This window comes from Cheilinus undulatus, linkage group 24, assembly GCF_018320785.1.
Source record: "Cheilinus undulatus linkage group 24, ASM1832078v1, whole genome shotgun sequence".
Taxonomy (NCBI): domain Eukaryota; kingdom Metazoa; phylum Chordata; class Actinopteri; order Labriformes; family Labridae; genus Cheilinus; species Cheilinus undulatus.
In genome coordinates this window covers 11,947,561-11,971,784 of record NC_054888.1, presented here as the reverse complement: position 1 = coordinate 11,971,784, position 24,224 = coordinate 11,947,561, and the positions used below count along the sequence as shown (strand labels likewise).

Here is a 24,224-nt window from a genome sequence, read left to right as displayed (position 1 = left end):
TCAGAAGTTCATTTGCTGTCCTGACCTTAAGACATATTTCAATAAAAGCCTCCCTGGTTTTGCAAACATCCCATCATGTGATGCAATGTTTGATTTTTTTTTTTTTTGCTTAAAGATTTTGTTTATCTGAACTCAAAGCCAAAAGTAAATCCTACTTTTTTCTGTACCTTTGATCCATGGCGTTGGTGTTAGCCACGGAGAGAGAGGCCATGGCACTGACGGCCTCGGCCTCCTCAGAGTCTCCTCGTTTGGCCTCTAGCAGGGAGAGTCCAAGCCGTGGGGAGGAGCGGTGCACCGAACGCCAGTACTTACCTAAGAGGAGTGAGAAGGGAGTTAAGGGAGGGGTAAGCACATTTGTACTACAGAAATATGCATGTTAAGATGAAGCTTTACAGCACATGCCTATGGTGTTAATAGAGGATTAAATAAATCTTTCTAAAGGGGATCATAGGATAGTATTACAGACAGGGGAACACTGTGTATCACTGGGTCAGCGTGTTATCAGTGATATGGGTTTGTGTGAACTCACTGTGAGTCTCTAAAACTTTCTCCAGAGAGCGAACTGCATTGGGGTTGGGCCTCTGCTCGAGGACGGCCTTCGGCAGCGGGTCCAGCTGCAGGGGACATGAACAGACACAACTAAATGTAAACATAACTATGAGACAGGCTGAGTTTCCAAGGTTTTTTGCACAAAGGTTGACCTGGAAAATTCACCGGGTAACATTCGTTCAAGCACTGAATGAATAAAGAGCATGTGCAGATAAAAAAAAAAATCAAAAAGATATCCGAATCCATTGAAAAAAAATTGTTTTTTTGCTTGTTTTCTTGAAACAAAGGAGTTGGCGGTCTTCTCTGTCACCAGTGTGTGGGTGCATTTCCCCAGGGGCTTATGAAGCATGCTTTTCAGCTGTGAAATATAACTAAAAAATGCTTCATTAAACACATGGAAACAACTCCTTTACTTAATAAATAGAGGCACCAGACTCCAGTAAGAAACTAATTCTACCACATGGAACAAAGGAGTTGGTTGTCTTCTTCCAAACAATTTTTGAGTGTCTTTGACATGTAGCATCCATTTAAGTTGCCTCTTTAAACCAGAAAGAGTAGTTAAAATTCTCAATAAGACAGGAGACTTCAGTGACAAAAAACACTGTTCTGCCTTGAACACGGAGTTAGTTGTCTACTTCTTCCCACCGATCTTTGTATGCCTTTTCCATATCACATCATTTTATATGCTTTTTTATACCAGAAAGAGCTGCAAATCCTAACTAAAGACACCAGAATCCAGTAAAAACACTAATTTAGTGTCTTGAACAAGGGAGTTGGTTGTCTACTTTTTTCCACCAACTTTTCGGTCTTTCTCATGTAGCATCTTTTTTAAACAGCTTTTTTAAACCAGAAAAAGCTGTTAAACTTCTCAATAATGACACAAAACCTATGTGGGAAAAAGGATAACTTTACAGACTGGACAAGGGAGTTGGCTGTCTACCCCTTTTCACAAAACTTAGGGCTCCTTTCCCATGAAGCATCCTATACACATGCTTCTTAAACCACAAACACCTGTTATAATTTGACTAAATGGTAACAGATTAAAAAAACTGTTTTTATCACCTTGGGTAAGGGAGTTGGTTGTCTACTCCTTTCACCAATCTCTGGGCCACTTTACAATGTGGCATCCTTTTTAAATGCTTTCTTGAACCAGAAACAGCTGTTTAAATGATCAAAGAAGACACCAGACCCAAATAATAGAATGGTAATTTGCTGCCTTATATAAGGAGTTGGTTGTCTACCTCTTTCCACAAAACTAAAGGTCCCTTCCTCATGGAGCATCCCTTTTGAACTGCTTCTTAAAAAACAACTGTTGAAGTTTTCAATAATCACACCAAACCTAAATGACAAAAAAAAATAATTTTACTGACTGGAACAAGAAAATTGGTTGTCTACCCCTTTTCACAAAAGTAGAATCCTTTATAAAATGCTTCTTACACACCTGTTATAATTCGATTAGAGTAATAATGATAATTTGAATAAGTGGGAACAGATTCTAATGAAAAACAAGTTTGTTGTCCACTCCTTCCACCAATACTTGGGCTTCTTATCATTTAGCATCTTTTTCAAACGCTTCTATAAAACTCAAACAGCTGTTGTAATTTAAAAAACTCAGCTGACTCAAGTGACAAAAACTGTCATTTTACTGCCTGGAACAAAAGAGTTGGTTGTCTACTCCTCCCCATCATTATTTGAGTGCCTTTTCCATGTATCATGTTTTCCAACACTTTCTTTAACCAGAAAAAGCTGTTTAAATTCTCAGTAAAGACTTATTGTCACAAATAGTAGTTTTACTGCTTGGTTCTAGGGAGTTGATTGTCTTCCTTTCCACCAATCCTTGAGTGCTTTTTCCATGTAACATAATAATTAACTGCTTCTTTAAGCCAGAAATAGCTGTTATAATTCTCAATAAAGACGCCAGACTCCATTGACAAAATCAGCACTTTAGAACAAGGGAGTTGATTGTCTACTTCTGCCTCAGTCTTAGTGTTATCATTATTTGTATGGTTTGAACTTACAAGCCCATTAAAAACCAATAAATGTCATGTTAACGCTAAGATTTTCAAAAAGAAGCCTTTTGATTTGCTGTGTATAGTGGAGCAATAGGGTGGAAATCAAAGTCAGTCATGGGAGGAATGCTACATTTTTCCCGGTCTGTCTCTGCTCTTTTGATAAGATAACAAATTATTATTATTCAGACCCAGTGTGTTGTAAGAGTGACCTCCTCACCTCCTGTCCGAGCAGGGCGGCCACACAGGCCTCAGAGGCATCGCAGATGGCGGTGAGATCGTGACCCCCCTCCAGAGCCAGGACCACCCGGCCTCCAGCGAGAGTCATCAACTGCCTGGTCAGGTAGCCAAAACCTGAGCAGATTAACATAAATGACTGACTCTCCAAAACACAATTTCCAGTCTTTGACAGCAGCCAGCTAATGTGCATGTGTTTATCAGAGATAATAAGCTAACAAGATTATCTCACATTTAGATGTCAGAGTGTAGCCGCCCAGGGGTGGGGGGTGTCCTTCCACAGCATCGAAACCAGAGGAGACCAGCACGATGTCAGGGGCAAATTCGTTGGCTATTGGCATCACCACCGACCTGAGAGGGAGTGTGAAAATTACACAGAATTGATAACATTTCAATACGAATGAGGAAGATAAACTAAATCTTTCACTTTTACTCTCAGTGCTCTTTGTTTGTCCACTTTCACTATCTCAAAAACATTCACAGGTTTTATCTCTTCAATGACCATATGATGAAATATTTCTGACTTTTAAAAAGTTAAGGGGATAAAATAAGAATTTAAGTGGCATCAAGAAACTGCAGTTGCCTTTTGAGCAATCTGTCAAAATGACTGACCCATTTATAGAGGAAACGCAAAAACAAACAAGTCTTGCAGCAATATTTCTTACAAAACAGCAATTTATCTGGCAGAACTTAAAATCTAAATAACTTGGTGAAAATATGAAAATTTTGTCCTATTATATTCCCATTTAAGATGAGTGTAAATATTTTGGATATACAGCAAGAGTTGACAAAAACGTTATAAATGTGTACTCTTTTAAAGCTACATAAAGCTTTAAATAAACCCAAAGCAGGGTTGAAAATTGATGAAATTTTAGTCATAAATCTGATGTTTTAATGAATTCCAGGACAAAATTGGCAAAGTTTATTCATTTATTACTAGCTCAAAGATATGCCTCGGTACACTATATACTGTAATTTAAGCAACTGAATATTTACCCCACAATTCTTTAACTTTTGGTCCAATTAAAAATATTTAAATGTAGACATTAAGTTTGTTTTTACCCGTACTTTAGCATGATATTGGTATTTAAAGGCCACAAAGATTTACAAAAAGCTGATTTGACTCTCTTTGTTGTGAGCTGAGCTTGTCTTTGTGTAATCTGGTGACACATTGTGACACACCTGAAGGCAGCCAGGTACTCTGCATCACCCATTGGTGGGTCCAGGCCTCCTGTGAAGGCGACGTTTACGTTGAAGCCGACTCCGGGCCCACTGCCCACCTGCAGGGGAACACATATAAGTTTCCTGGCTGTTTGGTCGTCTTTTCTCTACTTTAGTCGATTTATTTTAGGAGTAATGGTTTGTTTTTAAAGTGGACTCTACTGAAAATGGTCACAGATGAAACAATAACAAGTAAACATTTCCCACAATGCACTAGAACTGTGTTGACAAGCTTTCACTCTCACCTCATCAGGTGCTCCACTTCCAGGGAAAAAGTTGCCGTCGTCGTAGCGATGAATGGACAGATAAAGGACATTGGGGTCATCGTAGAAAGCTTGCTGGGTGCCGTTCCCGTGGTGGACGTCCTGAGTTTAGACAGCACATGTACTATAAGACTTTAAACAGAACATTACCTTACATGATTAAGATGTTGTTAGCTCTGAGACTGACCCAGTCCACAATGAGGATCTTGTTGACGTTGAGTCTCTGCTGCAGCAGCTTGGCTGCAATGGCCACAGAGTTAAAGTAGCAGAAACCCCTGAAACAGCAGCAAAGACAAGGAGGCTGTTTTAAAATGAGTGTAAAGGACGTTCCTATCTGTCGTTTTTATCATCGATGTGTAGAGCTTATAGAATCAGGACAAAGTGCAGATAAACTCTGTATTTTCTGTAATTTCTCTTCTTTCAACACTTGCTTTGTTGCATAATTTGAGTGAGTGCAGTGACGGCTGCAGCCTTACATGGGAGTGCTCTCCTCTGCATGGTGTCCAGGAGGGCGGACCACAGCAAAACCGTTCTGTTAAGACATAGGAGAGCAACAAGAATCTGTTAGTCACTGATCAACACTCATGCAATTAATAACCACATACTGAAGAAGTAGAACTCAGTTTTTTAGACAAATACACACGTAAGGTGTAGCTTTTAAATGAAAAACACTGAAAATATAGCAGATTGAGTCCTAAGAGTGTTACAGGTAACACACAAAGGGGCATGCAGTATTGTAGTACACCTGTAGAGCATTTCCAATGCCAAAACATGTATTTTTCATCCTGTGTAACGTGAAACTCAATAAATAAGGATGAGCCATCCAGTCATAGACAGAAATCAGTTATTAAGACATTAAATCCATGTGGACTCATTATTTTCTACTTCACCATTTTTTCAAAGCTAGAAGGAGCTCCATGATGTCTTTAGGATATTAAAGTACTCACACCTTTAATTTGCAATAAGGGGTATGCACTAACGTCACTATTAGAGCCTGCTCACATGGCTGTCTGCTCTATGGGGATTGGATGAAAACTGCCTAAATTAGGGCTGTGGGGACTGGACAGAGATCCTGACTCCATATTAGAGACACAGTGGACATGTATGCTGGCCACCCAGGTTCAATCAGGTTGTGGGTTGCCAGGCCACAGACACAGTGAGGTTGAGATTTTATGTTGGTGTAGATTGCGTGTATTTAACACAATTTATACACGATCTGGCAACTCTGCTGTCCCCAAACGTATGATTCTGTGTTTTTCAGTTAGCGTATTTCTAGAAGAGCCATCAGAATTACAGAAGTTTCCTGGGAGAAATGACAAAGTAGAGGTGGGTGGGGGATGGCCCAAAAATATGGGAGAAACCTCAGAAAAATGGGAAAGTTGGCAGGTCTGCCCTCTATAACAGAAAGAAAGAAGAAAACTCAATGGAGTGACAAAAGTTTGTAACGAGGGTCACCTTCAGCTCTCCTGTAGCCACTTTGAAAACGAGCTCCACCACTGAGCCGACAGCGAGCCGTGCAGCGCTAGAGGAGTGCACCTCATTCCAGATGGTGTCGCTGTCCACCTGAGTACACAGAAAACAATGATCAGAACAACATGGAGATAAAGTCAGTGTCTCTACCAGCACATTCAACCCTTCTTAACTACTCATTTTGTTTTTAATTTAGTTCAACTTTCCCTTCCATCTTCCTCCCTTATTTCCTATCACAGCTCTGCCAAGTTTGTCAATCTGTTTAATCTTTTTTTAAATATTTACAGTCACATTACTGAATTCTACTACAATTATACAGCATACGGTGACTTAGAATCTTTTTGCCTCATGTATACAACTTTGAAGAGTTTCTGCACAAAAGTTGCTATAATGTGCTTTCTTTCCATATTTTGCATCCCTTACTTGCATCATTATTTTATTGCATATTGACCGATTGCATAGATTCAAACCTATATTGCGTGCTGATGTTTAAATGCACCCTTTAGATGTGAGTGTTTCTTACCCCGACTCCTCCACATGGCAGCCGTACGAACATTGGAGTGATTGAACCTGGAGATAAACCACATTAAATCAGTGGATTCAGATTACATTCTCAGTAAATGCTGTGCTGTGCTCTGCATGTGCTAGTGAGAGTCTTACAATCAAGTTTCTGTCGGAGAGGGTTGGTTCCGTACAGCAGGACGTGGGCTTCAGAGTGAACCGTCTGCAGCTCCTCCAGAGTGGCCTTCCTCCCACGGATACACTACACACACAGAAACACACAGACCGATACAGCTCTCATGTCCTTTACAACTTTTGTGTGATGTTCACTGCGGAGTTGTTTCCACTTTTCGTACCTCACACTGCGATCTGAGGCCGGTCTCCTGCAGACGAGACCAGATGCTCTGGATTCGTCCCGCATGCTCGGGGTGGCTGTTGGTGTTTCCACACATACACTGATGCTTCTGCATGAGGGAGTCGTACACCAGGCCTGAGGAAAGACAGACAGAATCTTCACACAGTGTTTCAGCGTCTAGTGCTCTTCATTTTCTCCTGCAAACTTAACAAATATACCTTTACTTATGCCTTACTAATGTGAACAAATACCCCCTTATTCATGCCTTATTAATGTGAACAAATACATCCTTATTTATGCCTTATTAACGTGAACAAATACATCCTTATTTATGCCTTATTAACGTGAACAAATACATCCTTATTTATGCCTTATTAACGTGAACAAATACATCCTTATTTATGCCTTATTAACGTGAACAAATACATCCTTATTTATGCCTTATTAACGTGAACAAATACATCCTTATTTATGCCTTATTAACGTGAACAAATACATCCTTATTTATGCCTTATTAACGTGAACAAATACATCCTTATTTATGCAACATTATTGTGAAAAAATACATCCTTATTCATGCTTTATTAATGTGAACAAATACACCCTTATTCATACTGTATTAATGTGAACAAATACACCCTTATTCATGCTGTATTAATGTGAACAAATTCAACTGTCTGTTATACGGTTCTGTAATTTGAGTGTTTATATTCAGGCTGGAAACAAATAGTTTGAAGATAGCATATTGGGCTTAAAGACAAAAAAAGAAATTTTCACCACTTGTGATGTTTTATAACCAACAATTAGTAAACTTAACCTCCTGAGACCTGAGCTTTTGTTTGGAAACTATTTGTATTTTCTTCCACTTAACTGGGATAATTAAAATCTGATAACTTTAAAAGCTCAGTCTTGTCTTGAACAGGATTTTTTTTTAACCAAAATGATGTCCATCAATCTCCTGATGGTACAGGAGGTCAACAGAAGCACCCCAAAATTACATGGACATTCCTGAAAAACCGTCAAGCAAATTCTCCAAATTTCAAAGTAAATGCCCCCCATAATGTCTAATAAAATTCTGCAAAATTTATAAATACACTCCCAAAAATTTCTTTAAAAATGGAAGAAAATTCTTGCAACATCCAAACAAACCCCCCTGAAGTTTCCATGAAAGTTTCTAAGGACAGCCCCACTCAAATTCCCCCCCAAATCCCCCCAAACATTAAAAACAAAAACCCAAAATACAACCAAATTCCCCCCTAAATTTCAGTGGAACTTTTCAAACTATACAAACATATCCCAAAAATTTCAGTGAGAATAACTGAAAATTTCCAAACAAATTCCCCAAAATTCCATGAAAATTCCAGAGAAATTTTAAGCAAATTCCCCCCGAAAATATACTTTCAAATTCTCCAAAATTTAAACAATACATTCCCAAACATTCCTTTAAAAATGAAAAAAAAATCCTTCAATTTCTATGAAAGTTTTGTGGGATAGTCCCACACAAATGTCCCAGAAATACTCTAAATATTTAAACAAATTTCTAAAATTCCAATGAAAATGCCAAAAAAAATTTAAAAGCAAATTTCCCCAAAAAATCCATTGAAATTTTACAAAACATACAAACTTATTCCCCAAATTTTTGTGGGAATAACAGAACATTTCCAAGCTAATTCCCCAAATTTTCCATCATTATCCCAAAATTTCCAAAAAGAATTATAGAAAATTTCTCTGAATATCTAAACAAAATTGCCTTAAATTTCCATGAAAATGTCTAAGGATAGCCAAAAATACCACCAAACATTCAAACAAAATTCCCAAATTCCAAATAAAATAAATAAATAAATAAAATACCCCACGCCCCCAAATTAAAATCAAATTCCCCAAAAATAACAAACACATTTTTCAAATTCCAAGTAAAATGCAACAAAAAAAAAAAAAAAAAAATCAAAGCAAAATACTCCAATTCCAGTGAAACTTTCCAAATTATACAAACATATCCCCAAAACTTCAGTGAGAATAACGGAATTTTTCCATGCAGCTTCCCCTAAAAATTAAAATTTCCATAACGATTTCATAGCAAAGTCTCCTGACATTTCAAGCAAATTACTAAACTTAAATTAACATTCCAGAAAATGTTCTCAAAATTCCTAACAGCAGAAATGATCACCATGTTGTAGGAAAGCCAGAATGTAATGTCATCAAATGTACAGTCTTAAGAGGATAACACTAAAAATTTGATTTAAGTTGTCAACATGTTCTACACTTAAAGACTCTTCAGATACCTCATGTTTTAAACGATACTATTTCCATTACTGGAATAATAAAAGCATCTAAAAGCAAAGACATTTTCTAAAATTCATCTTGTCTTATTTCCTACTCAATCCATTACAAGTTCCTTTTTCGTTGGTTAAGTTCATGTCATAATCTTTGATCTACCCCAGGTTCCCTCGTTTCCCAAAGTAACAGCAGGTCTATATCCAAACAGAAGTCATTTACCTTTAGTTTAAGACCCTATTTAAAATCTAAAATTAAATCTAAAGAGTTTTAAATGTAAAATAGTGGTCTTTCAAATGAAAAAGGTATGTTGTAGGGGTGGTATTAATTGCAAATTACAGCAGAATTCCAAGATTAGGACTGAAGTGAAGCTTCTTTAAAATGTAAAACTAAACAGCCCGATACTCTTGATCCAAAGCAACTTTTTCCTCCCTAAATGTTCTGTGCAGTTTGGTGCTGCGTGGGAGTAAAGTAGGCCAAGCTGTTATAAAAATATCCTCATCTCTTGTGCTTGTAATAACACAGTATGTAGCATCTTCATGCTGATAAGAGCCTTCTTTAAGACTGATTTCTCCTCAGCTCCTTTAATCTTCTCCATGTTTGTTTAAAGAGTCTCATGTCTGAGAGGGAGACAAAGTGGCTGAAAAAAGGTTTTGGCAGGATTAGCTTGATTATTTCTGCTACCAGATGGGGGCTGGAGCCGTTTCGCCATCCTTTGGCCGATTCACCTGCTTTTCTGGATGCAACGTTATCTTTTATAGTCCGCTGTGTGTTTGGAAGGAAGTGAATTCAAAGCCAAAAACTCCTCAAATGAACGCTCGAGGCAGAGCAGAGGAAGCAACAGCTCTGGATATGAAAAAGAAGCTGGCAGCTTGACAACAAAAAGGAGACATTTAAAAACTTGAGTAAAAGAGGGAAGAAGTGCTGACCTGTTGTGAAGCGAGGTTTGACGGGGGGGTCGGAGGTCGGGACGCTGATCGGGAAGGAGGGGGCCGAGGCCGGAGACGACTGAGCTCGGGACAGAGGCCGATGTCCGGGGAAGGAGATTGACAGGCCGGCGGCTTCCATGGAGGCCTGATAGTTTCTGAGCTGGTGGATCCGCTGCTGCTCCAACAACAGTGCCTGCTGCTCAAGCATAAAAACACAGATAAACAATCAGAGTTCATGCAGCAGAACTGTGCAGCTCATGCTTTGCTTTTTTGCACTGGAGAATATTATTAAAGCATGCTACAGTAGGACTGTTTTGTTTACATTTGCTACTTTGAGCAACCTCTTAAAATCCTGCAAGATCATGTAAGATTAGGGCTGTTAAAAGGTCTCCAGACTGTTTTTTCAAGACTTATTTTTGGGCCTCTGTTGTAGAATAGACTAGGTCAATCTGGGGAAAGAGTGGGGAAAGGACCTGAATCCAGGCTCCCTACCTAGAGGACATCCCTCACCACCAGTGCCCCACAATGCATTTCTGTTTAGAGTCCTAGACATTTGATATTGGGTATTTTCTTGTTTTTAATACCAAAAATCGCTAGCCAAGAATGCTAACACCAGTGCAAGATTGAAATAATTAATAAAACATTTACTAAAACTCTGTTATCCTTTTGGGTCCAGTGTTGAAGGTCAGCACTATCCAAACAAAATAAAAATACACTGGACCAAGTTGTTAAACTAGGTACCATAATTACTGGGACGCCATCAGATAAGCTCACAATGACAAGATTACACCAGAACCCCAGCGTTCTCTCTGGCTTGACTATGAACTCTTATGTTGGAGTTATATTTGCTGTTAACTACACATTCGGGATGCATAATGTCTGCCACATGCCCCCTATCAAACTGTGTCAGTTTGACACCCTGGCTGTGCGTGTCCTCAAAAATCAACATGATGCAAACGCAAGATGTGGTGTGCACATGTGCGGTAGAGGGGGTGTAGAGGCGGAGGAGGCGTGACAGCAGCGGAGACAACAATGAGCGAAAGTGCACAATCCTCAACATTTTTACAAGGTTTACTGTCACTTTACAGAGACAAACACGCCTGCCAAACTAGCTGGATACTGATAGATTCAGTTTGAAAGGTTGATGTTTCAACTTGTTAAAATATGAAAGTGTCAGGATTGAAAATGTGACCATGTAAACTGGAGACTTTCAGCTGAGTGCATCGGTGGCTGTTGGTATTAGTTTAATTTTTAATTAAAAGGATATCTACCAACACAGTCGTCTAAAGCAGTGGTACAGTTGCGTTGTGTCACATAATGCGCATCAATTGCGGCCCTCAGAAGCGTGTCAAAGGTCAAACTTTCCTCCAACCAGAGCCGGGCCAGGCGCTTGAGACCAGGGCCCAGAGTCCAATTGTGGCCTCTCCTCAACAGGTGAGTAAAAAACCAGTGAGAACAGTGCTATTTCACTCCCACTTGTTTTACATCTTCAACAAAAGATGGCACTAAATTTGAAAGATACAAATATTTACCCAATAAGGTGAATTTGTCACATCATGCACGGCTCTTTTTAGGGGCGAGCATTTGGACGCATGTCAGATGGCAATGGTTTGTTTTAGGCTTCAAGTCTGTAGCAGATGTTGTGTTCTACTTGTCATTAGTCTGAGGTGAGACAGTAGTTTTCTTCACCTCTGGGGCACAATATACTTATGAATATCCTGCAGCCAGCCATGTATTTTCAAATCTTGTCTTGTCTCAAATCTTGTGTATGTTGTGATAAGAAATACAAATACGTGCCCCTTATGAAAGATTTAAAGCTGCATTTAAAGTTGATGAAACTGAAAATGTAATGGTCTTTGTTGGACTGTCTTTACTGACTGTATCTGGAGTGCTTTTATTGTTATATTACATTAATTAAAACATATAAAAATCAAAATACTTTCCCATTAAATAGAGGTAAATGAGAAGGGCTGTCTCTGAAGTTTTCCCTGCATGCTTGTTGTGAGCAGATTTTTAATTAAAACGTTTAAACTCTTGAAGTCTGACTTTGGGAACTGCAGCTGCACCTTATGGCCAAAAGAGGGCAGCCAAAACAAAAGAACCACATCAGTTATTTTGTCAACATTTAATTACAGCCAAAACAGAAGAAAAGAAGCTTCTTTATAGCTGAAAATACAACTCCATGTTGTGTTTTATCACCCTCGGATTTCCCCAGAACTCCTACATCAGTCAGCACTGAGCCGAGTCGGATCAATCCTCCAAAACTTCCCATTGATTCTCTCAGCCCACATCTCCTCCCTCCTCATCCTCTACCTGTCTGAATAGCAGCTCCTGCTCCGCCTGCCTCTCCCTGTGCTGCATCTCCTCCTGCAGCTCCTGGGGGTCAGGTGGCTCCTGCTTGATGGTGACCCCCGGCGGCAGGTTCCCGCCTCCTCCACCTCCTCCGTCCTGATGCTCCCTTAGCTCCTCCTCTGTCTCCTCTGGGTGGCTCTGGTGCTGGCGTCCAACGGGAGACTCGCTGGGTTTGGCCATCATCTACAGAAGAGAGGGAGGGGAGGGAGAGGAGGGGGGAATTTATTTCACAATAAAACAGCAGGATGTGACAAATCCCCTCAGACGTGTGAGGCTGCATTCAGACAAATCAAATTCCTGGCAAATCGCTCCTTTCTCTCCAGCATTCTTCTTTTAACAAGCTTAATTTGGATTACTCAGTCAGATTGGTGTCTCGCTCGTTTCAAACCTACCCCTCTCTAATTGAATGTGAGTGGCCGCTCTGCCGACTGTACTCTGGGGCGAAATGTGTCTCGTCAAAAACACAGATAGACATTCCATGCTCCCCGTCGTGTCGCTTTTCATCGACTCACTCCTGCTTCTAAAACCCGATTGCTGATTCACTCGTCTGCTCATTCACTTGCAGTGATGTGAACCATTCAAACACGTACTTTCAAGGCCGCTGAAAGCTCGCTGTCTTAGTTTGGGAGTGTTTCAGAGGAGGATGGAGTGTTTGCTGAAGGTCTCAAGAGTGTGCTCCAGCTACAGGTTTGTGTGCCGTAGAGCCGTAAGGGTCCGGGTCCCCTGGCACAGCGCTGACACAGCATTGACGTCAGAGCATTCCCCCATCCGCCCCCCTTCTCTACTGTTCTTTTTTTCTTTGCGTCCAAACAAACTTTGCTCCCCCCTCGTTTTTCAACTCACTCCACTGTGCTCTACTTTCCCAGAAACCTCCTCTTCATCTCTGGGTTAATCAGTTTGCTATGTGACAAGCTGGAGCCCTACATTTGTTGGAATTTTTTTGAAATATGTCAGCTATTATTAGTTTTACATTATGTAGCTAAATCTTAATGAGCCAGAAACATATAAGTATTATATATTAAGTACCCAAATTTGTTTTTGATGGTAATTTCAATATCGATCACACTTACAGTCTTTTAACTCTTTATTTTAAGAGTCAATAAATCATTCAAAGTTTAAAAAATGGGCCGTATAACAAATCAAACCAAACACCCAAAGCCTTAAGGCAAGGGTGTCAACACAAGGACACAGGATCACATCATACCTTTATCATAGCTGACATACCGGTATGAGGTCTGCAGATTTCCTCCAGTATTAAAATATAAACATTACCTTGATGATTTAAAATATACTTTTAAAGTGTTAAAAATCAGAAAAAGTAAAAGTTAAAATAATAACATAAAAAGTCAGGAATGTGGGAATAGAAGTGAATGTGCGTTATTTTCATTTTTTCAATGTTGCATCCCAAAATTACGACTGAAACGTATTATTTTGACTTTTTATTTCATATTATGACCTTTCCCATTCATAATTTTGATTTTTGTCCCAAATTTCAACCTTTTAGAATCACAATTCAAAATTTTAAGACCAATTTTTTTCTTTAAAACTCATGATTCTGACTTCTGATCCCATATGATGAGCTTTAAGAATCATAGTTTAAATCTAAGCTCTTATTTGACCTTTAAAACTCATGTTTCTGAATTTTATCCCATATTTTGACTTTTAAAACTTGAGATTTCAAATTTAGTCTCATATTCTGACCCATAAAACTCATGATTATGAAGTTTATCTCATATTTTGACCAATAAAGCTTGAGATTTTGCATTGTAATTCATATTTTGACTTTTTAAAACTTGAGATTCCAAATGTAATCACATATTTTGTCGCCCTTTCATCTCATGGTCTTTTATTTAATATCATACTTTGACTTTTTTTAATTTAATTTTATATTTTAACTTTTAAAACATATGATTTTTACTTCTGGTTTTATATTTTGATCTCAAAAACTCAAGATTTCGAATTATATCTGATATGTTCACTTTGAAATTCTTGATTTTGAATTTCTATCTCATAAATTTGCCTTTTAAAAACAGGATTTTGTTTTTTAATGTTGTGTTCTGACCTCTTGAACTTATAAATTTGACTTTTTATCTCGGATATTGGACCATAATTTATTATTGGTAAAAATGGGGTTAACTGTTTAAGTTAAATGTCTACCCATGCCTGCTTCTCTGGTCAGACCAAAATTCAGAATCCGGCCCCTTCTGTGACTGAGTTTGCCCCCCCTTCCTTAAAGTCTGTGCTCGTGAAATGAAGGATTAAAGAAACGACAAACTGAAGCAAAAGCTAATGTGCCAAAAAGTGCAGTTCCCTGAGTGTCCACTAGAGGCTGGCTTGAAAAGTAAGTCAACCCCTATAAGGGCTTATAGTAAAATGCCCAATGTTGCAAAAGAATTTAACATGTTTACAGCCTGGTACAAAGGTGGTTCTGGTGTCACAAGCTCATTTATTTATCGGCTACAACTGTACAAGTATTGTGAGTCATCCATTTCTTTTATATTTAGGCTAAAAGTGGGGGGAAATGAAGCTAATATTACTATGTAGTTGGCCTGAAACAATGGTATATGGCGCTGTAGAACGGTTGTTCTTAACTGGTCTAGTGTTTATGTAGACTATGGCATCAGATGGTCGAGTTTCAAAATGATATTCAATATGATTTAGTTCTGTTTTAATTATTTACTCTGGTGAGTTCTAACACAAAAGAAACATCTACTTTAAGAGGGAATGAACACCATATTTGCAAAGCTAACTACCTGCTGCCTATAGAGTCTTAAAAAGCAGAAAAAGAGAAGTGTCAGTCCTCTTGTCTAACTCTTAACTATAATGGAAATGAAACTGCTCCTGAAGATATTCCAGCAGAGTTACTGTTAATGTAATAAGTGGTATTTAATGGACACTAAGGCACACTTTTCATTATATAGATAAAATAATTAAAGGGAGCTAAAACAGCTCTAAGCTGTCTTGTTATCAGATTAATTTAACAGAATAAAAACGTCCAAAGTGGAGCTTTTATTTTCATCCTGCAGAATCCATCCTTGGCGTGCCAGAGGCTTTTATAGAGATGTTTGTGTGAAGAGCTGCCACAGGAGAGGTCTGAAACATATGGAAGGAGAAAGAAAGAGAGACAGAAAGAAAGAGAGGGAGAGCCGGGGGGAAGCGGAGGAGGAGGAGGAGGAGGGCGGAGGAGGTGGAGAGGAAATCCCTTGTTTCATCCACCCACCTCTCCTCCAGCGAGCACTCTAGTTTCGAATAGGTAAAGCGGCTGCTGCTTGCTTCCTCCCTGACCATATAAGGCAGCAGGCTTCCGCTCTGTTGCCATGGCAGCTTGCAGTTACCTCGGACACAGTCAAAGAGACGAAGATGCAAAGACCCACTCTTACACACACACACTTTCTGCTATACATGTTTAACCATACCTGCCTCCACCTACTTATGAAGCAAAAATACTACAGAAGGAAATCAAGGACGCATGCAGCTCTGTCAGCCGTGTTACCGCCCACACAGACGTACTCTTCAGCCCCTGGCTCACACTGACTTATAACCCTAAATAATGATGAGTTTATTTGAATGTGATGTCAGATCTGTGGTCTCATCCATCACCTGGATTCATGTTATATAACAAGGATGGTCCTGTTTACACCTGATACTTAAACCCTTCCTTACTCATCATGTAACATGTAGACAGCCTGGTTAAGCACACATGTTAAGGACACGTTGATATTCGAACTGTCAAGAATTCATCTATGTTATTTTAGCAGCATGTGTTTTGCATGAACTATATAAAACATGGACACAGTCTCAGTGATGTCACCCCTTGTTTCTGTAGAGGCATTATGAAGCTAAATAATGTTTGTCATGAAACTAGAAACAACACCTCCAATTTCTTTTAAAGAGTCTTGAAACAGCCATAAAGGTGGAGCTGGAGCTTAGGTGGATCTTCGAGTTACAACTCACCAACCTCCCATCCATCTTTGTCATATTCCTAATTGTGCAAATTTATGAACATCTTAATAACTTCAACCTTGTTGAATTTATTTTACCAATAGATACCAGGCTATTTATTTCTGCTGTAAAAAAATTGCACTTTTATGTAGGACAGAATGGGGATTCTTTTGATTTGGGAGCCAGCCTCTAGTGGATACTTTATGAACTGCAACTGTATTTAAATCTCTATATTAGCTATTGTTTTTTCTAACACCACATGATCCTGGACCATACTAATATGGTATTAAATGACACATTTCAAACATTATTATAGCAGAGAGAGGCAAGCTCAGTCAAATTCCCTATGGATTTGTTTGTCTGTGTTCACCGCAATTAAAAGGGCCTTCCTTCAGCTTGCTTATGTTTCAGAAGCTTGTTTTTTTCATGTCAACAAAAACCCTGCCCAACCATTAGCCATGCATAGTGGGTGGAAGAGAGACAACCCCAGTAGAGCGAATGACGAAGTCCATAGAAGCACACTGGCAGAGTTTCACTGGGGTTCAAGGAGAACCAACACACTTTCTGAACTGAACTTATTGGTTTAAGTACTTTTTTTGGGGCTGAATATCTTCAGCTGGCTATACACTAGACGAGTGCTTCCCAAAGTGTAGGCCAGGGCCCAGTAGTCCTGTAGATGGGCTGCGAGAGGTCATTCAAATAACATAAATTCAAAGAAATGTAAAAAAAATTAAATCATGTTTTAAATGATCTTGATTACATTATTATCAGACGTAACAAAACTCAGCCGGAAGTTTTACTGGCACTGAATCAACTGGAGACACTTTTAAGCTGACTTTTTGAGTATCGTTAATTTATCTGAAAGGAAGCAATTTCATTGAAATTACCTGCTAATGAAACAAAAATAGGATGATAGAATTAGAAGCTAATGTTTGAGTCTCATGGTATGGTTGTACAAGGTTTTTTTTTATGTAATGGGGGGGGCAGAAGTTCATGTCTCAAACTGGGACCTCAGCGTATTGAAGTTCAGGAAAGGCTGCACAAGACTGGTGGGCGGGGACCCAAAAGTAGGTTGCAAATCCATTCCCATTCAAAAAGGCTAAAAGTCTATGATTTGCTTTCATTTAGAAGGAAATGTCTGTATCTTTTTATGTTACATCTATTGTTCCTCTACAAGTCCAGACTCCCCCATTTTCATTAAAACATTTGTAAAAGATTGAAAACTTGAAGAAATTTGGGTCACAATTTGTCAGTGAGGAGGTGGTGGTAGCTCCTTGGGCTACACCAGTTGAGAACCACTGCACTAGACATTTACTGATCTTAAAAACAGTTTCAACCACTCTGTAGAGACAATTTTACAGCTGTGATTCCAATGACGAGATCTCACAGAAACTAGCGATCAAACATGAATGACATAGACCTAAAGTAGTATGTCTTGAAAGAGATAAAGGTCCTCATGTTGTTGCCAAAAATCCAGTATTGTACTTTGCTTGAAGCTCAGTTATGCTTATACCCACTACTATGTTTGTGAGCTGAACAAGGATGCAACTCTCAGTTGGTGGCATTTGCATGCTGCTTGATCTCATTGGCTCTTGCAGGTATTTGGACTAGTATTCTGTTGTGACAAGCTTTAACTCAGGCCAAAAATCCTGTAGTGTGCTACCAGCTTTCTTCAGGATCAGTCCTAGGAAGAAGTGAGGGGACGAGGGGAAGCTGTGCACTGATGGAGTTCATTCTGGTTTTGCTAAAGTATGACATCTGCTGCACCTAAAGTCACAAATTTAAAATAGGAACTCTGGTTTTGTAGACATGCTGAAGTAGATAATAGAAGGAACCACAGTTTTTAAACTGCCTACTGGCTTTATTTTCCAGCAGGAGGTTGCTGCCTGGTGAGCAACAATTAAGCCTGCTTTTATTTTTTCATGTTGTCTAATTCAATGCCTCTTTGCTGTTGCCAAAGTCTTCTGGCATAATCATTTCTCTTTTATTCCTTCACCTCTTTTCCTCCTTTTCCTCTTTTTTATTTGGAAAAGGCAATATCCCAGAATAAACATGTTTTACAGTTTACATGAGTCCCTTTCTAGATTTTTAAAGCTTATGCATAGGTAGAAGTAATCGAAGAGCTGACTGGCTTATGTGTAACCACTTAGTCTGGCAGAAATCTTATAGTCCTCAGTCATCCATGCCAGATGAATATATTCATACATATTTATATTTATGCTCTTAAACATTCAGAGCAGTGCATTTACATGGGGATATGTGTATGTGACTAACAAAGTACATCACAATAAGTAACTCCTCTTCAGTTGTCAGTATTTATGCTTAAACTGCTTCATCCTTGTCACGTTACTCCTTGCAGTAGTGAAGGTAGTGGGTGCATTAGAGGATCAGGGAATTGCATGAAAAGGTAAGGGACAGGAAGTTTTATTGCAAGACAAGTGATGAATTTTATGGGCTAATAAAGTTAATTAGAGCTAAGTGTTTATTTGTGTACAGTGCCAAGAAGTGAGATTTGATCACAAGTGGTCGCTGGAGGCAAATTCATTCCAGATATAAAAATCTACTTGTGCAATCAGACAAATATTTACGAAAGGTGTAAACAACGACAACACGTTCTCCTCACCTTGTTAAGGTGGAGCTGCTGCTGCTGGAACTGCTGCTTGTGCTTCTCCAGGAACTGCTGGTGCTGCTGCTGCACCACCAGCTGCTGCAGGGCCAGGGCCTGGGCGTGAGCCTGGGCCGCGCTCCCCTGGGGCAGAGGGGCCGACTGGGTGCGTCCCAGGGGTCGGTGCTGCCGCTGCAGCTTGGCCATGGAGGCGGCCGGGGACATGGAGAGGCCGCTCACACCTTTGAAGAAAATCAAAGAGACTTTTAGTAAGAAGAGGAGATGAAACCAAGGACGCAGAGTGTAAAGTGATAACTATTAGGAGGAGAAGTTGTCTGAGAGGGTGGTGAGGGGAACGAGAACAGAGAGGGCCTTGTTTCAGTCGACAACTGGCTGTCAGCTTCATGATGTATGTTCAAATAAGACACCAGGGCTTTTATCGTCAACTCTTCCTCTTTACTCTAAAGTGATGGTAATACTCAGACATGTTGCATCCATTTTCATAGTGCAAGCTGAGATTTTATACATTTTTATCTGCCTTAACTATAGGAAGATTATGAAACATTATATTCAAATCAATCTAATTTAGTTAGCCTACAGGAAGAAGAGAAATGACTGTCAAAGAAAGGCTACTTCTGTTTGTGTTTGAATGAAACAGTAAAATTGTAAAGCCTCCACATAAAGCCTAAAAAAATAAGATGAATTCTTGTCTCACTCCACTGGTGTTGGACCTAAGATTAGCCAGCAGATGTATTTGTGAACCAAATAAAAAATGCCATCTGTGCTGCCATACTGCCGTCCTTCTATTGTGACGATACAAGGCAGGGAAAGTGAGCCTCTTAGTCCATTTACAGCCAGGAAAAGTAACTGGGAAATGATCTGAGATGCTTGATTGCTGTGAAAATATCAGAGAAAATGACTTGATTACTTGAGTGTTTTAGAAATTATCACATACCACATAGAAGAAAGAAAGAGCGAGTCTATTAAACAAAGCCCTCGCACACAGCGAGGCTCTCTTTGATGCCCGTCTTTCAGTTGTATGAGCGTAGAATGAAACGTCTGCACCGGGCCTGTGCGTGGGCGTGCTCTCGGCCTTGTCGTAAGTTTTTTGTGTGTGGTCACACACGTACATGCGACTGTATGTGCGTCACTGCCCATTCACATCGAAGCCCCCGCTGAAAATAGCAGCTAAATGATAGTCAATGAATGAGCTGATGGGAAAGGGCGCACAATGCTAGCATGTCACACTTTTCACTGCGTACGCTATATGAAAGGGGCTCATTAGTATGAGCAGATGAATGGACGTCTGTCAGCGCGAGGGGCACACAGGGGACACACACTGAGGTTTTCATTTTTAGTGAGTCAGGAACAAAACTGACACAGACTCAAAGTCAGAATCAGAGTTGTATCGGGGGATCTGTTGTTTTTCTTCTCTGTTTTCACAGTTTTACATAAACTACTACAACAATTGTCTCTACCACTACACAATTTAATGTTATAAGTCATACTATCCCTTTGGACCCATAGGAAAAAAGCCCAGGCATTGTATTGTAGATACTGGAAATTAAGGGTGGGAAACACACGGTAACTTACAAATGTGATATCATCTTCCTCCTAAGTTTTTCAGGAGGCAGAAAAAATGCATCCACTATAGAGTATATGATATTCATCAACCATTCTACACAAAAAAGTTATGGCAATAGGTGACTGCTGACGTACAAAATACTGGCAGTCAATTATCAACATAAGAGGATTAGATTATGAACATGCCTTTGTGACTTAGGCAATTCTGACCCTGACTTAGGCCAAATTACCTCTGAAGTAAGTGAGTTAACGGTAAGTGGCAAAACTGTGACTTAGTTTGTGGAGCACCCAGAGGAGACAGAGACATGCTGCTCCATCTCTTTAACGACGCTCTCATTGTCATTTTCATTGGATGGTCTGCTCAGTGTCAGAATATTCAAGAGCTTCTTCAACCAAAAAAGGAAAAATATTTTAACCCTTTGAGGGGTATCTGGTGCCAAATCACACTGGTGCGTTCTGTGCTCTCTGTCACCATGGATCCCTGCTGTCTACAGCTGAGAGGCAGGAGAGCTACAGTGTTGATGGATTTACCCACAGAGGAGAAATATCATGGATTATGACTGTTCAACTAAAACTAAATAGCACTTTAGTTTAGTTTACATCTCCTTGATGACAATTAAACTTACTTTAAGTCAAGGTTGTAGTCATCAAAGATTTTTTTTAGCAGGTCTTATACCTTACTTCATACGGGACTAACATTACCTAGGGATTTCTGGTAATTTCTAATAACCGCGCAGAACGTCTGCTTTTTAATACTGTAAGAAATCAACCATGTCTGTAATTTGCAGAGTAAAATTTCCATTTAAGAAATGATAAGTTACAGTACAATAAAAAACTATATGAAACAATACAATGAGAAATTATATGACGATATACAATACAATAATTTATAATATAATATGATACAATACAATTTGAAATGGTACAATTCAATATGATTTTTTAAGATTTAAAACTTTAGGATATGAAGCTCTAAGTTACACTACTTTGGGATAAAATACAATAGGACACGATATGAAATGATATGATACTTTCAGATATGATACTTTAGGATAAGCTATAAAAGGGTATGAAACTTTAAGATAAGTTACTATAGGATACAGTATGATAAGATACGACACGGCACAATACGATACAATACTTGAGGACAGTGGGTCCCAACCTGAGGTCCAGGACCCCCAAGGCGGGGCGTCAAAGATCTCGGGGCACGAGGCTTTGTCTGTTCTTAGGTTGTCAAGATTAGACTTTCAAATATTAAATAAAATCATGATAAAGCAGTTAATAAACAGTTTATACAATGGTCTTTTGGTAAGAAAAACCTGTGAAAAGCCACTTCCTTAGGGTTTTATCCATGAGACAATAAATGGATGTTGATTTTTGGCAACAATATGACGCTATATTTTTTTGTTCGGGTCTTGAACAGGGGCCCAACTTGACTTGGAAACAAGTAGGGGGGGGCTTCAAGTAAAAATGGTTGGGAACCCCTGCTTTAGGATACGATACAATATGATATGAAACCTTAAGATAGATTACTTTAGGATACAATATGATAAGATATGAAACAAGACAAGATGATACAGTACCATAAGGTATGATACTTTAACGGTCACATATTGTACCCCTTTATGAAAAGTTTATATTGGTCTCTGACGTCCAAAAACATACCTGTGAAGTTTGTTGCTGAAAAAAAAACCTCCAGTATTGGATTTTTGCATGTCTAAAAAATCCCTCTGTTTCAGCCCTGCTCAGAAGGAGCTGTTTCTGTGTCTGTAGCTTTAAATTTTAATGAGCTGTCTGACCCCGCCCCTCTCAGGAAATGGATGTAGCTTATTGGATGTGGCTCTCTTGATCCTCTTCTTAGATGGCAACTGAGAGGAGGGTCAGGAGAGGAAGGTGGAACTTTCTTCCAAGCAGGGAGGGCCAACCAAACCTGGGAGCGGGGCTAACTCCCCACATGACATCATGAGGGGAAAATCTGAGAATGGCTTGTTTCAGCACACATTTTCTGAAAGGTGGAGAAAGGGGGGGTTCTGATTCTTGTGGCAGGGCTCGACAGTGCAAGTGTTTCACTCGTATTTACGCCAAAAAATAGGTGTGTGCGAACTGTCAAAAATATTTAGAGCGTTTCTTTCTTCTCTATCTTTCTGTACATCAGAGTATCATACCAGAGTCTGCTTAGAGTCAGCCTCCATGACCATTTTAAGCACAGGGACAGAAGTGTACTTAAGTTAATTGTTATTATTATTCAGAGGACCTGGAGAATGTTTAAGGATAGATGGAGCTCTTGTACATATGATTACTGTCAGATAGCCTAAAAATAAATAACATTAAAGACAAAATTAAATTGCAATACTTTTTAAAAACTTGATGATTTTACCTTTCTGTATATTTTGTATACAAATTCATTAAATAATTTTACTTTTAAATGTCTATTTGCATCGTTTATTACAGAAAACATATTATTTGATCAACTTTCATTGTGCCCCTAAATTTCTTTATGTGCTCCTAACTTGTCAACTTTGTGCGTGGGAAAAAAGTTAGCATCAAGCCCTGTGTGGGGATTGTGGACAGGCCAGGGACACATATTTTTGTTAGAAAAGCCTGAAAAAGTGTATTTTGCATAATATGCAACCTTTAATTTAAAACCTAGTGTAAAGAATTGCTTTGGATTGAAGCCTTAAGAAGAAAAAGGCATTAAAATAGTTTGTTTGCTTGTTGTATACATATAATCAAGATACATTTTAACTATTAATAACGTTTTCCTGTTTGATCATTTTCTGGCATACTTTTGAAGGTTTTGACTGTTCATTTGGTTTAGTTACAAACATTTATATATCAGTAAGGGTTTCTATTGAGCTAAATCATTATTCCAAAGTTTTACATGGGTTCTGAAAGGTTAATTATAAGTGTCTTTATTAAAACTTCTCCGACCTGTCACCAGGGGGCTCTGTGCCGGACTCTGCTCCATCAGCACCATGTGTTGGAGCAGCGGACTGTGCGCACCATGTCCGCCTGTTCCTGCTCCAGCCTCAGCTAGGTAGGGGGTCAAGTGGCCGCCAGAGAGGAAGGGGGGGCTGAGAGAGAGAGCCGGCTGCAGACCTCCATCCTGCTGGGCTGAGGTCACCTGAAGGAAAAGGAGTGGGAGCAAGAGAGGTGTGTTTCTGGTAAATGTCTGCAGATTTTCCAGATAAATAAATGCACATGTAGCCTGTTTGTGACTTTGGCTAGCTCAGCGGCTGTTTTTCTCCTCACATTTGAAGCAGCCGTGGCCGTGGCAGTGGCGGGCAGCCCCAGGGTGATGTTGGGTAAGGATGGTGAAGTGTAGAGGGACAGCTGGTTAACGGAGCCCCGCTCAGCACCGCTGCACAGCCTCTGGGCCAGAGACGCCTGGGAAGCACATTTAAATGATTTATTCATGTTTGCAGCGTGAAGAAGGAACAGCACTGCAGCGCTAGATGTCCACACATGAGGAGAGAGCTACTGGCGATATGAAATCGTCACGGCGACAAGCCTCCTCCACACTGCCTGAGTGCTCCTAATGGCTGCCACAAATAGCTTCTTGCCAACTCCTCGGCTGTCTTCCTCCTCTGCAGACCCATCACGCCTCACTCAGAGGCTCTGTGGATGCTACAGGCTGCTATGTTTAAAAGCTAATAAAGCTGCAGAATAAGGCTGCATAATTTGTTTATAATTTAGCCTTAAGTAGATTCTCTGCAAGTGCTGCGATGTGTTTTTGTGCCTATCACATGAGGCTGAACTGAAGCTACCCCTAACTCATGTTTTGTGGCATAATACATAAATTATCACATAATTTGAATGTTTTTATGCCTCAAATTACAAGTATAGAAGGTTATAGAAGGTTTATCATCTACTTAGACTTCTGCAGAGGAGACATTAATCAGAATTATGGAAATTAATCTTTGCTAAAAGTTT

At 39.5% G+C, this 24,224-nt stretch overlaps 1 protein-coding gene across 5 annotated transcripts in view; it reads right to left on the bottom strand.

Moving 5' to 3' along the window:
• LOC121506247 (histone deacetylase 4-like) overlaps window positions 1-24,224 on the bottom strand; it is a 98,696-nt gene that overhangs the window by 3,124 nt on the left and 71,348 nt on the right. For all 5 annotated transcript variants that reach the window (XM_041781961.1, XM_041781959.1, XM_041781960.1 and 2 more), the window contains 17 exons: window positions 23,544-23,678; window positions 23,223-23,415; window positions 18,726-18,949; window positions 12,122-12,343; window positions 9,809-10,004; window positions 6,607-6,740; window positions 6,410-6,512; window positions 6,273-6,319; window positions 5,735-5,842; window positions 4,756-4,811; window positions 4,467-4,554; window positions 4,262-4,381; window positions 3,978-4,075; window positions 3,028-3,146; window positions 2,779-2,912; window positions 530-614; window positions 168-312 (listed from right to left, as the gene is read on the bottom strand). In XM_041781961.1, the coding sequence (XP_041637895.1) occupies window positions 168-312; window positions 530-614; window positions 2,779-2,912; window positions 3,028-3,146; window positions 3,978-4,075; window positions 4,262-4,381; window positions 4,467-4,554; window positions 4,756-4,811; window positions 5,735-5,842; window positions 6,273-6,319; window positions 6,410-6,512; window positions 6,607-6,740; window positions 9,809-10,004; window positions 12,122-12,343; window positions 18,726-18,949; window positions 23,223-23,415; window positions 23,544-23,678 (2,207 nt within the window). The remainder of the gene's footprint in view (window positions 1-167; window positions 313-529; window positions 615-2,778; window positions 2,913-3,027; window positions 3,147-3,977; window positions 4,076-4,261; window positions 4,382-4,466; window positions 4,555-4,755; window positions 4,812-5,734; window positions 5,843-6,272; window positions 6,320-6,409; window positions 6,513-6,606; window positions 6,741-9,808; window positions 10,005-12,121; window positions 12,344-18,725; window positions 18,950-23,222; window positions 23,416-23,543; window positions 23,679-24,224) is intronic.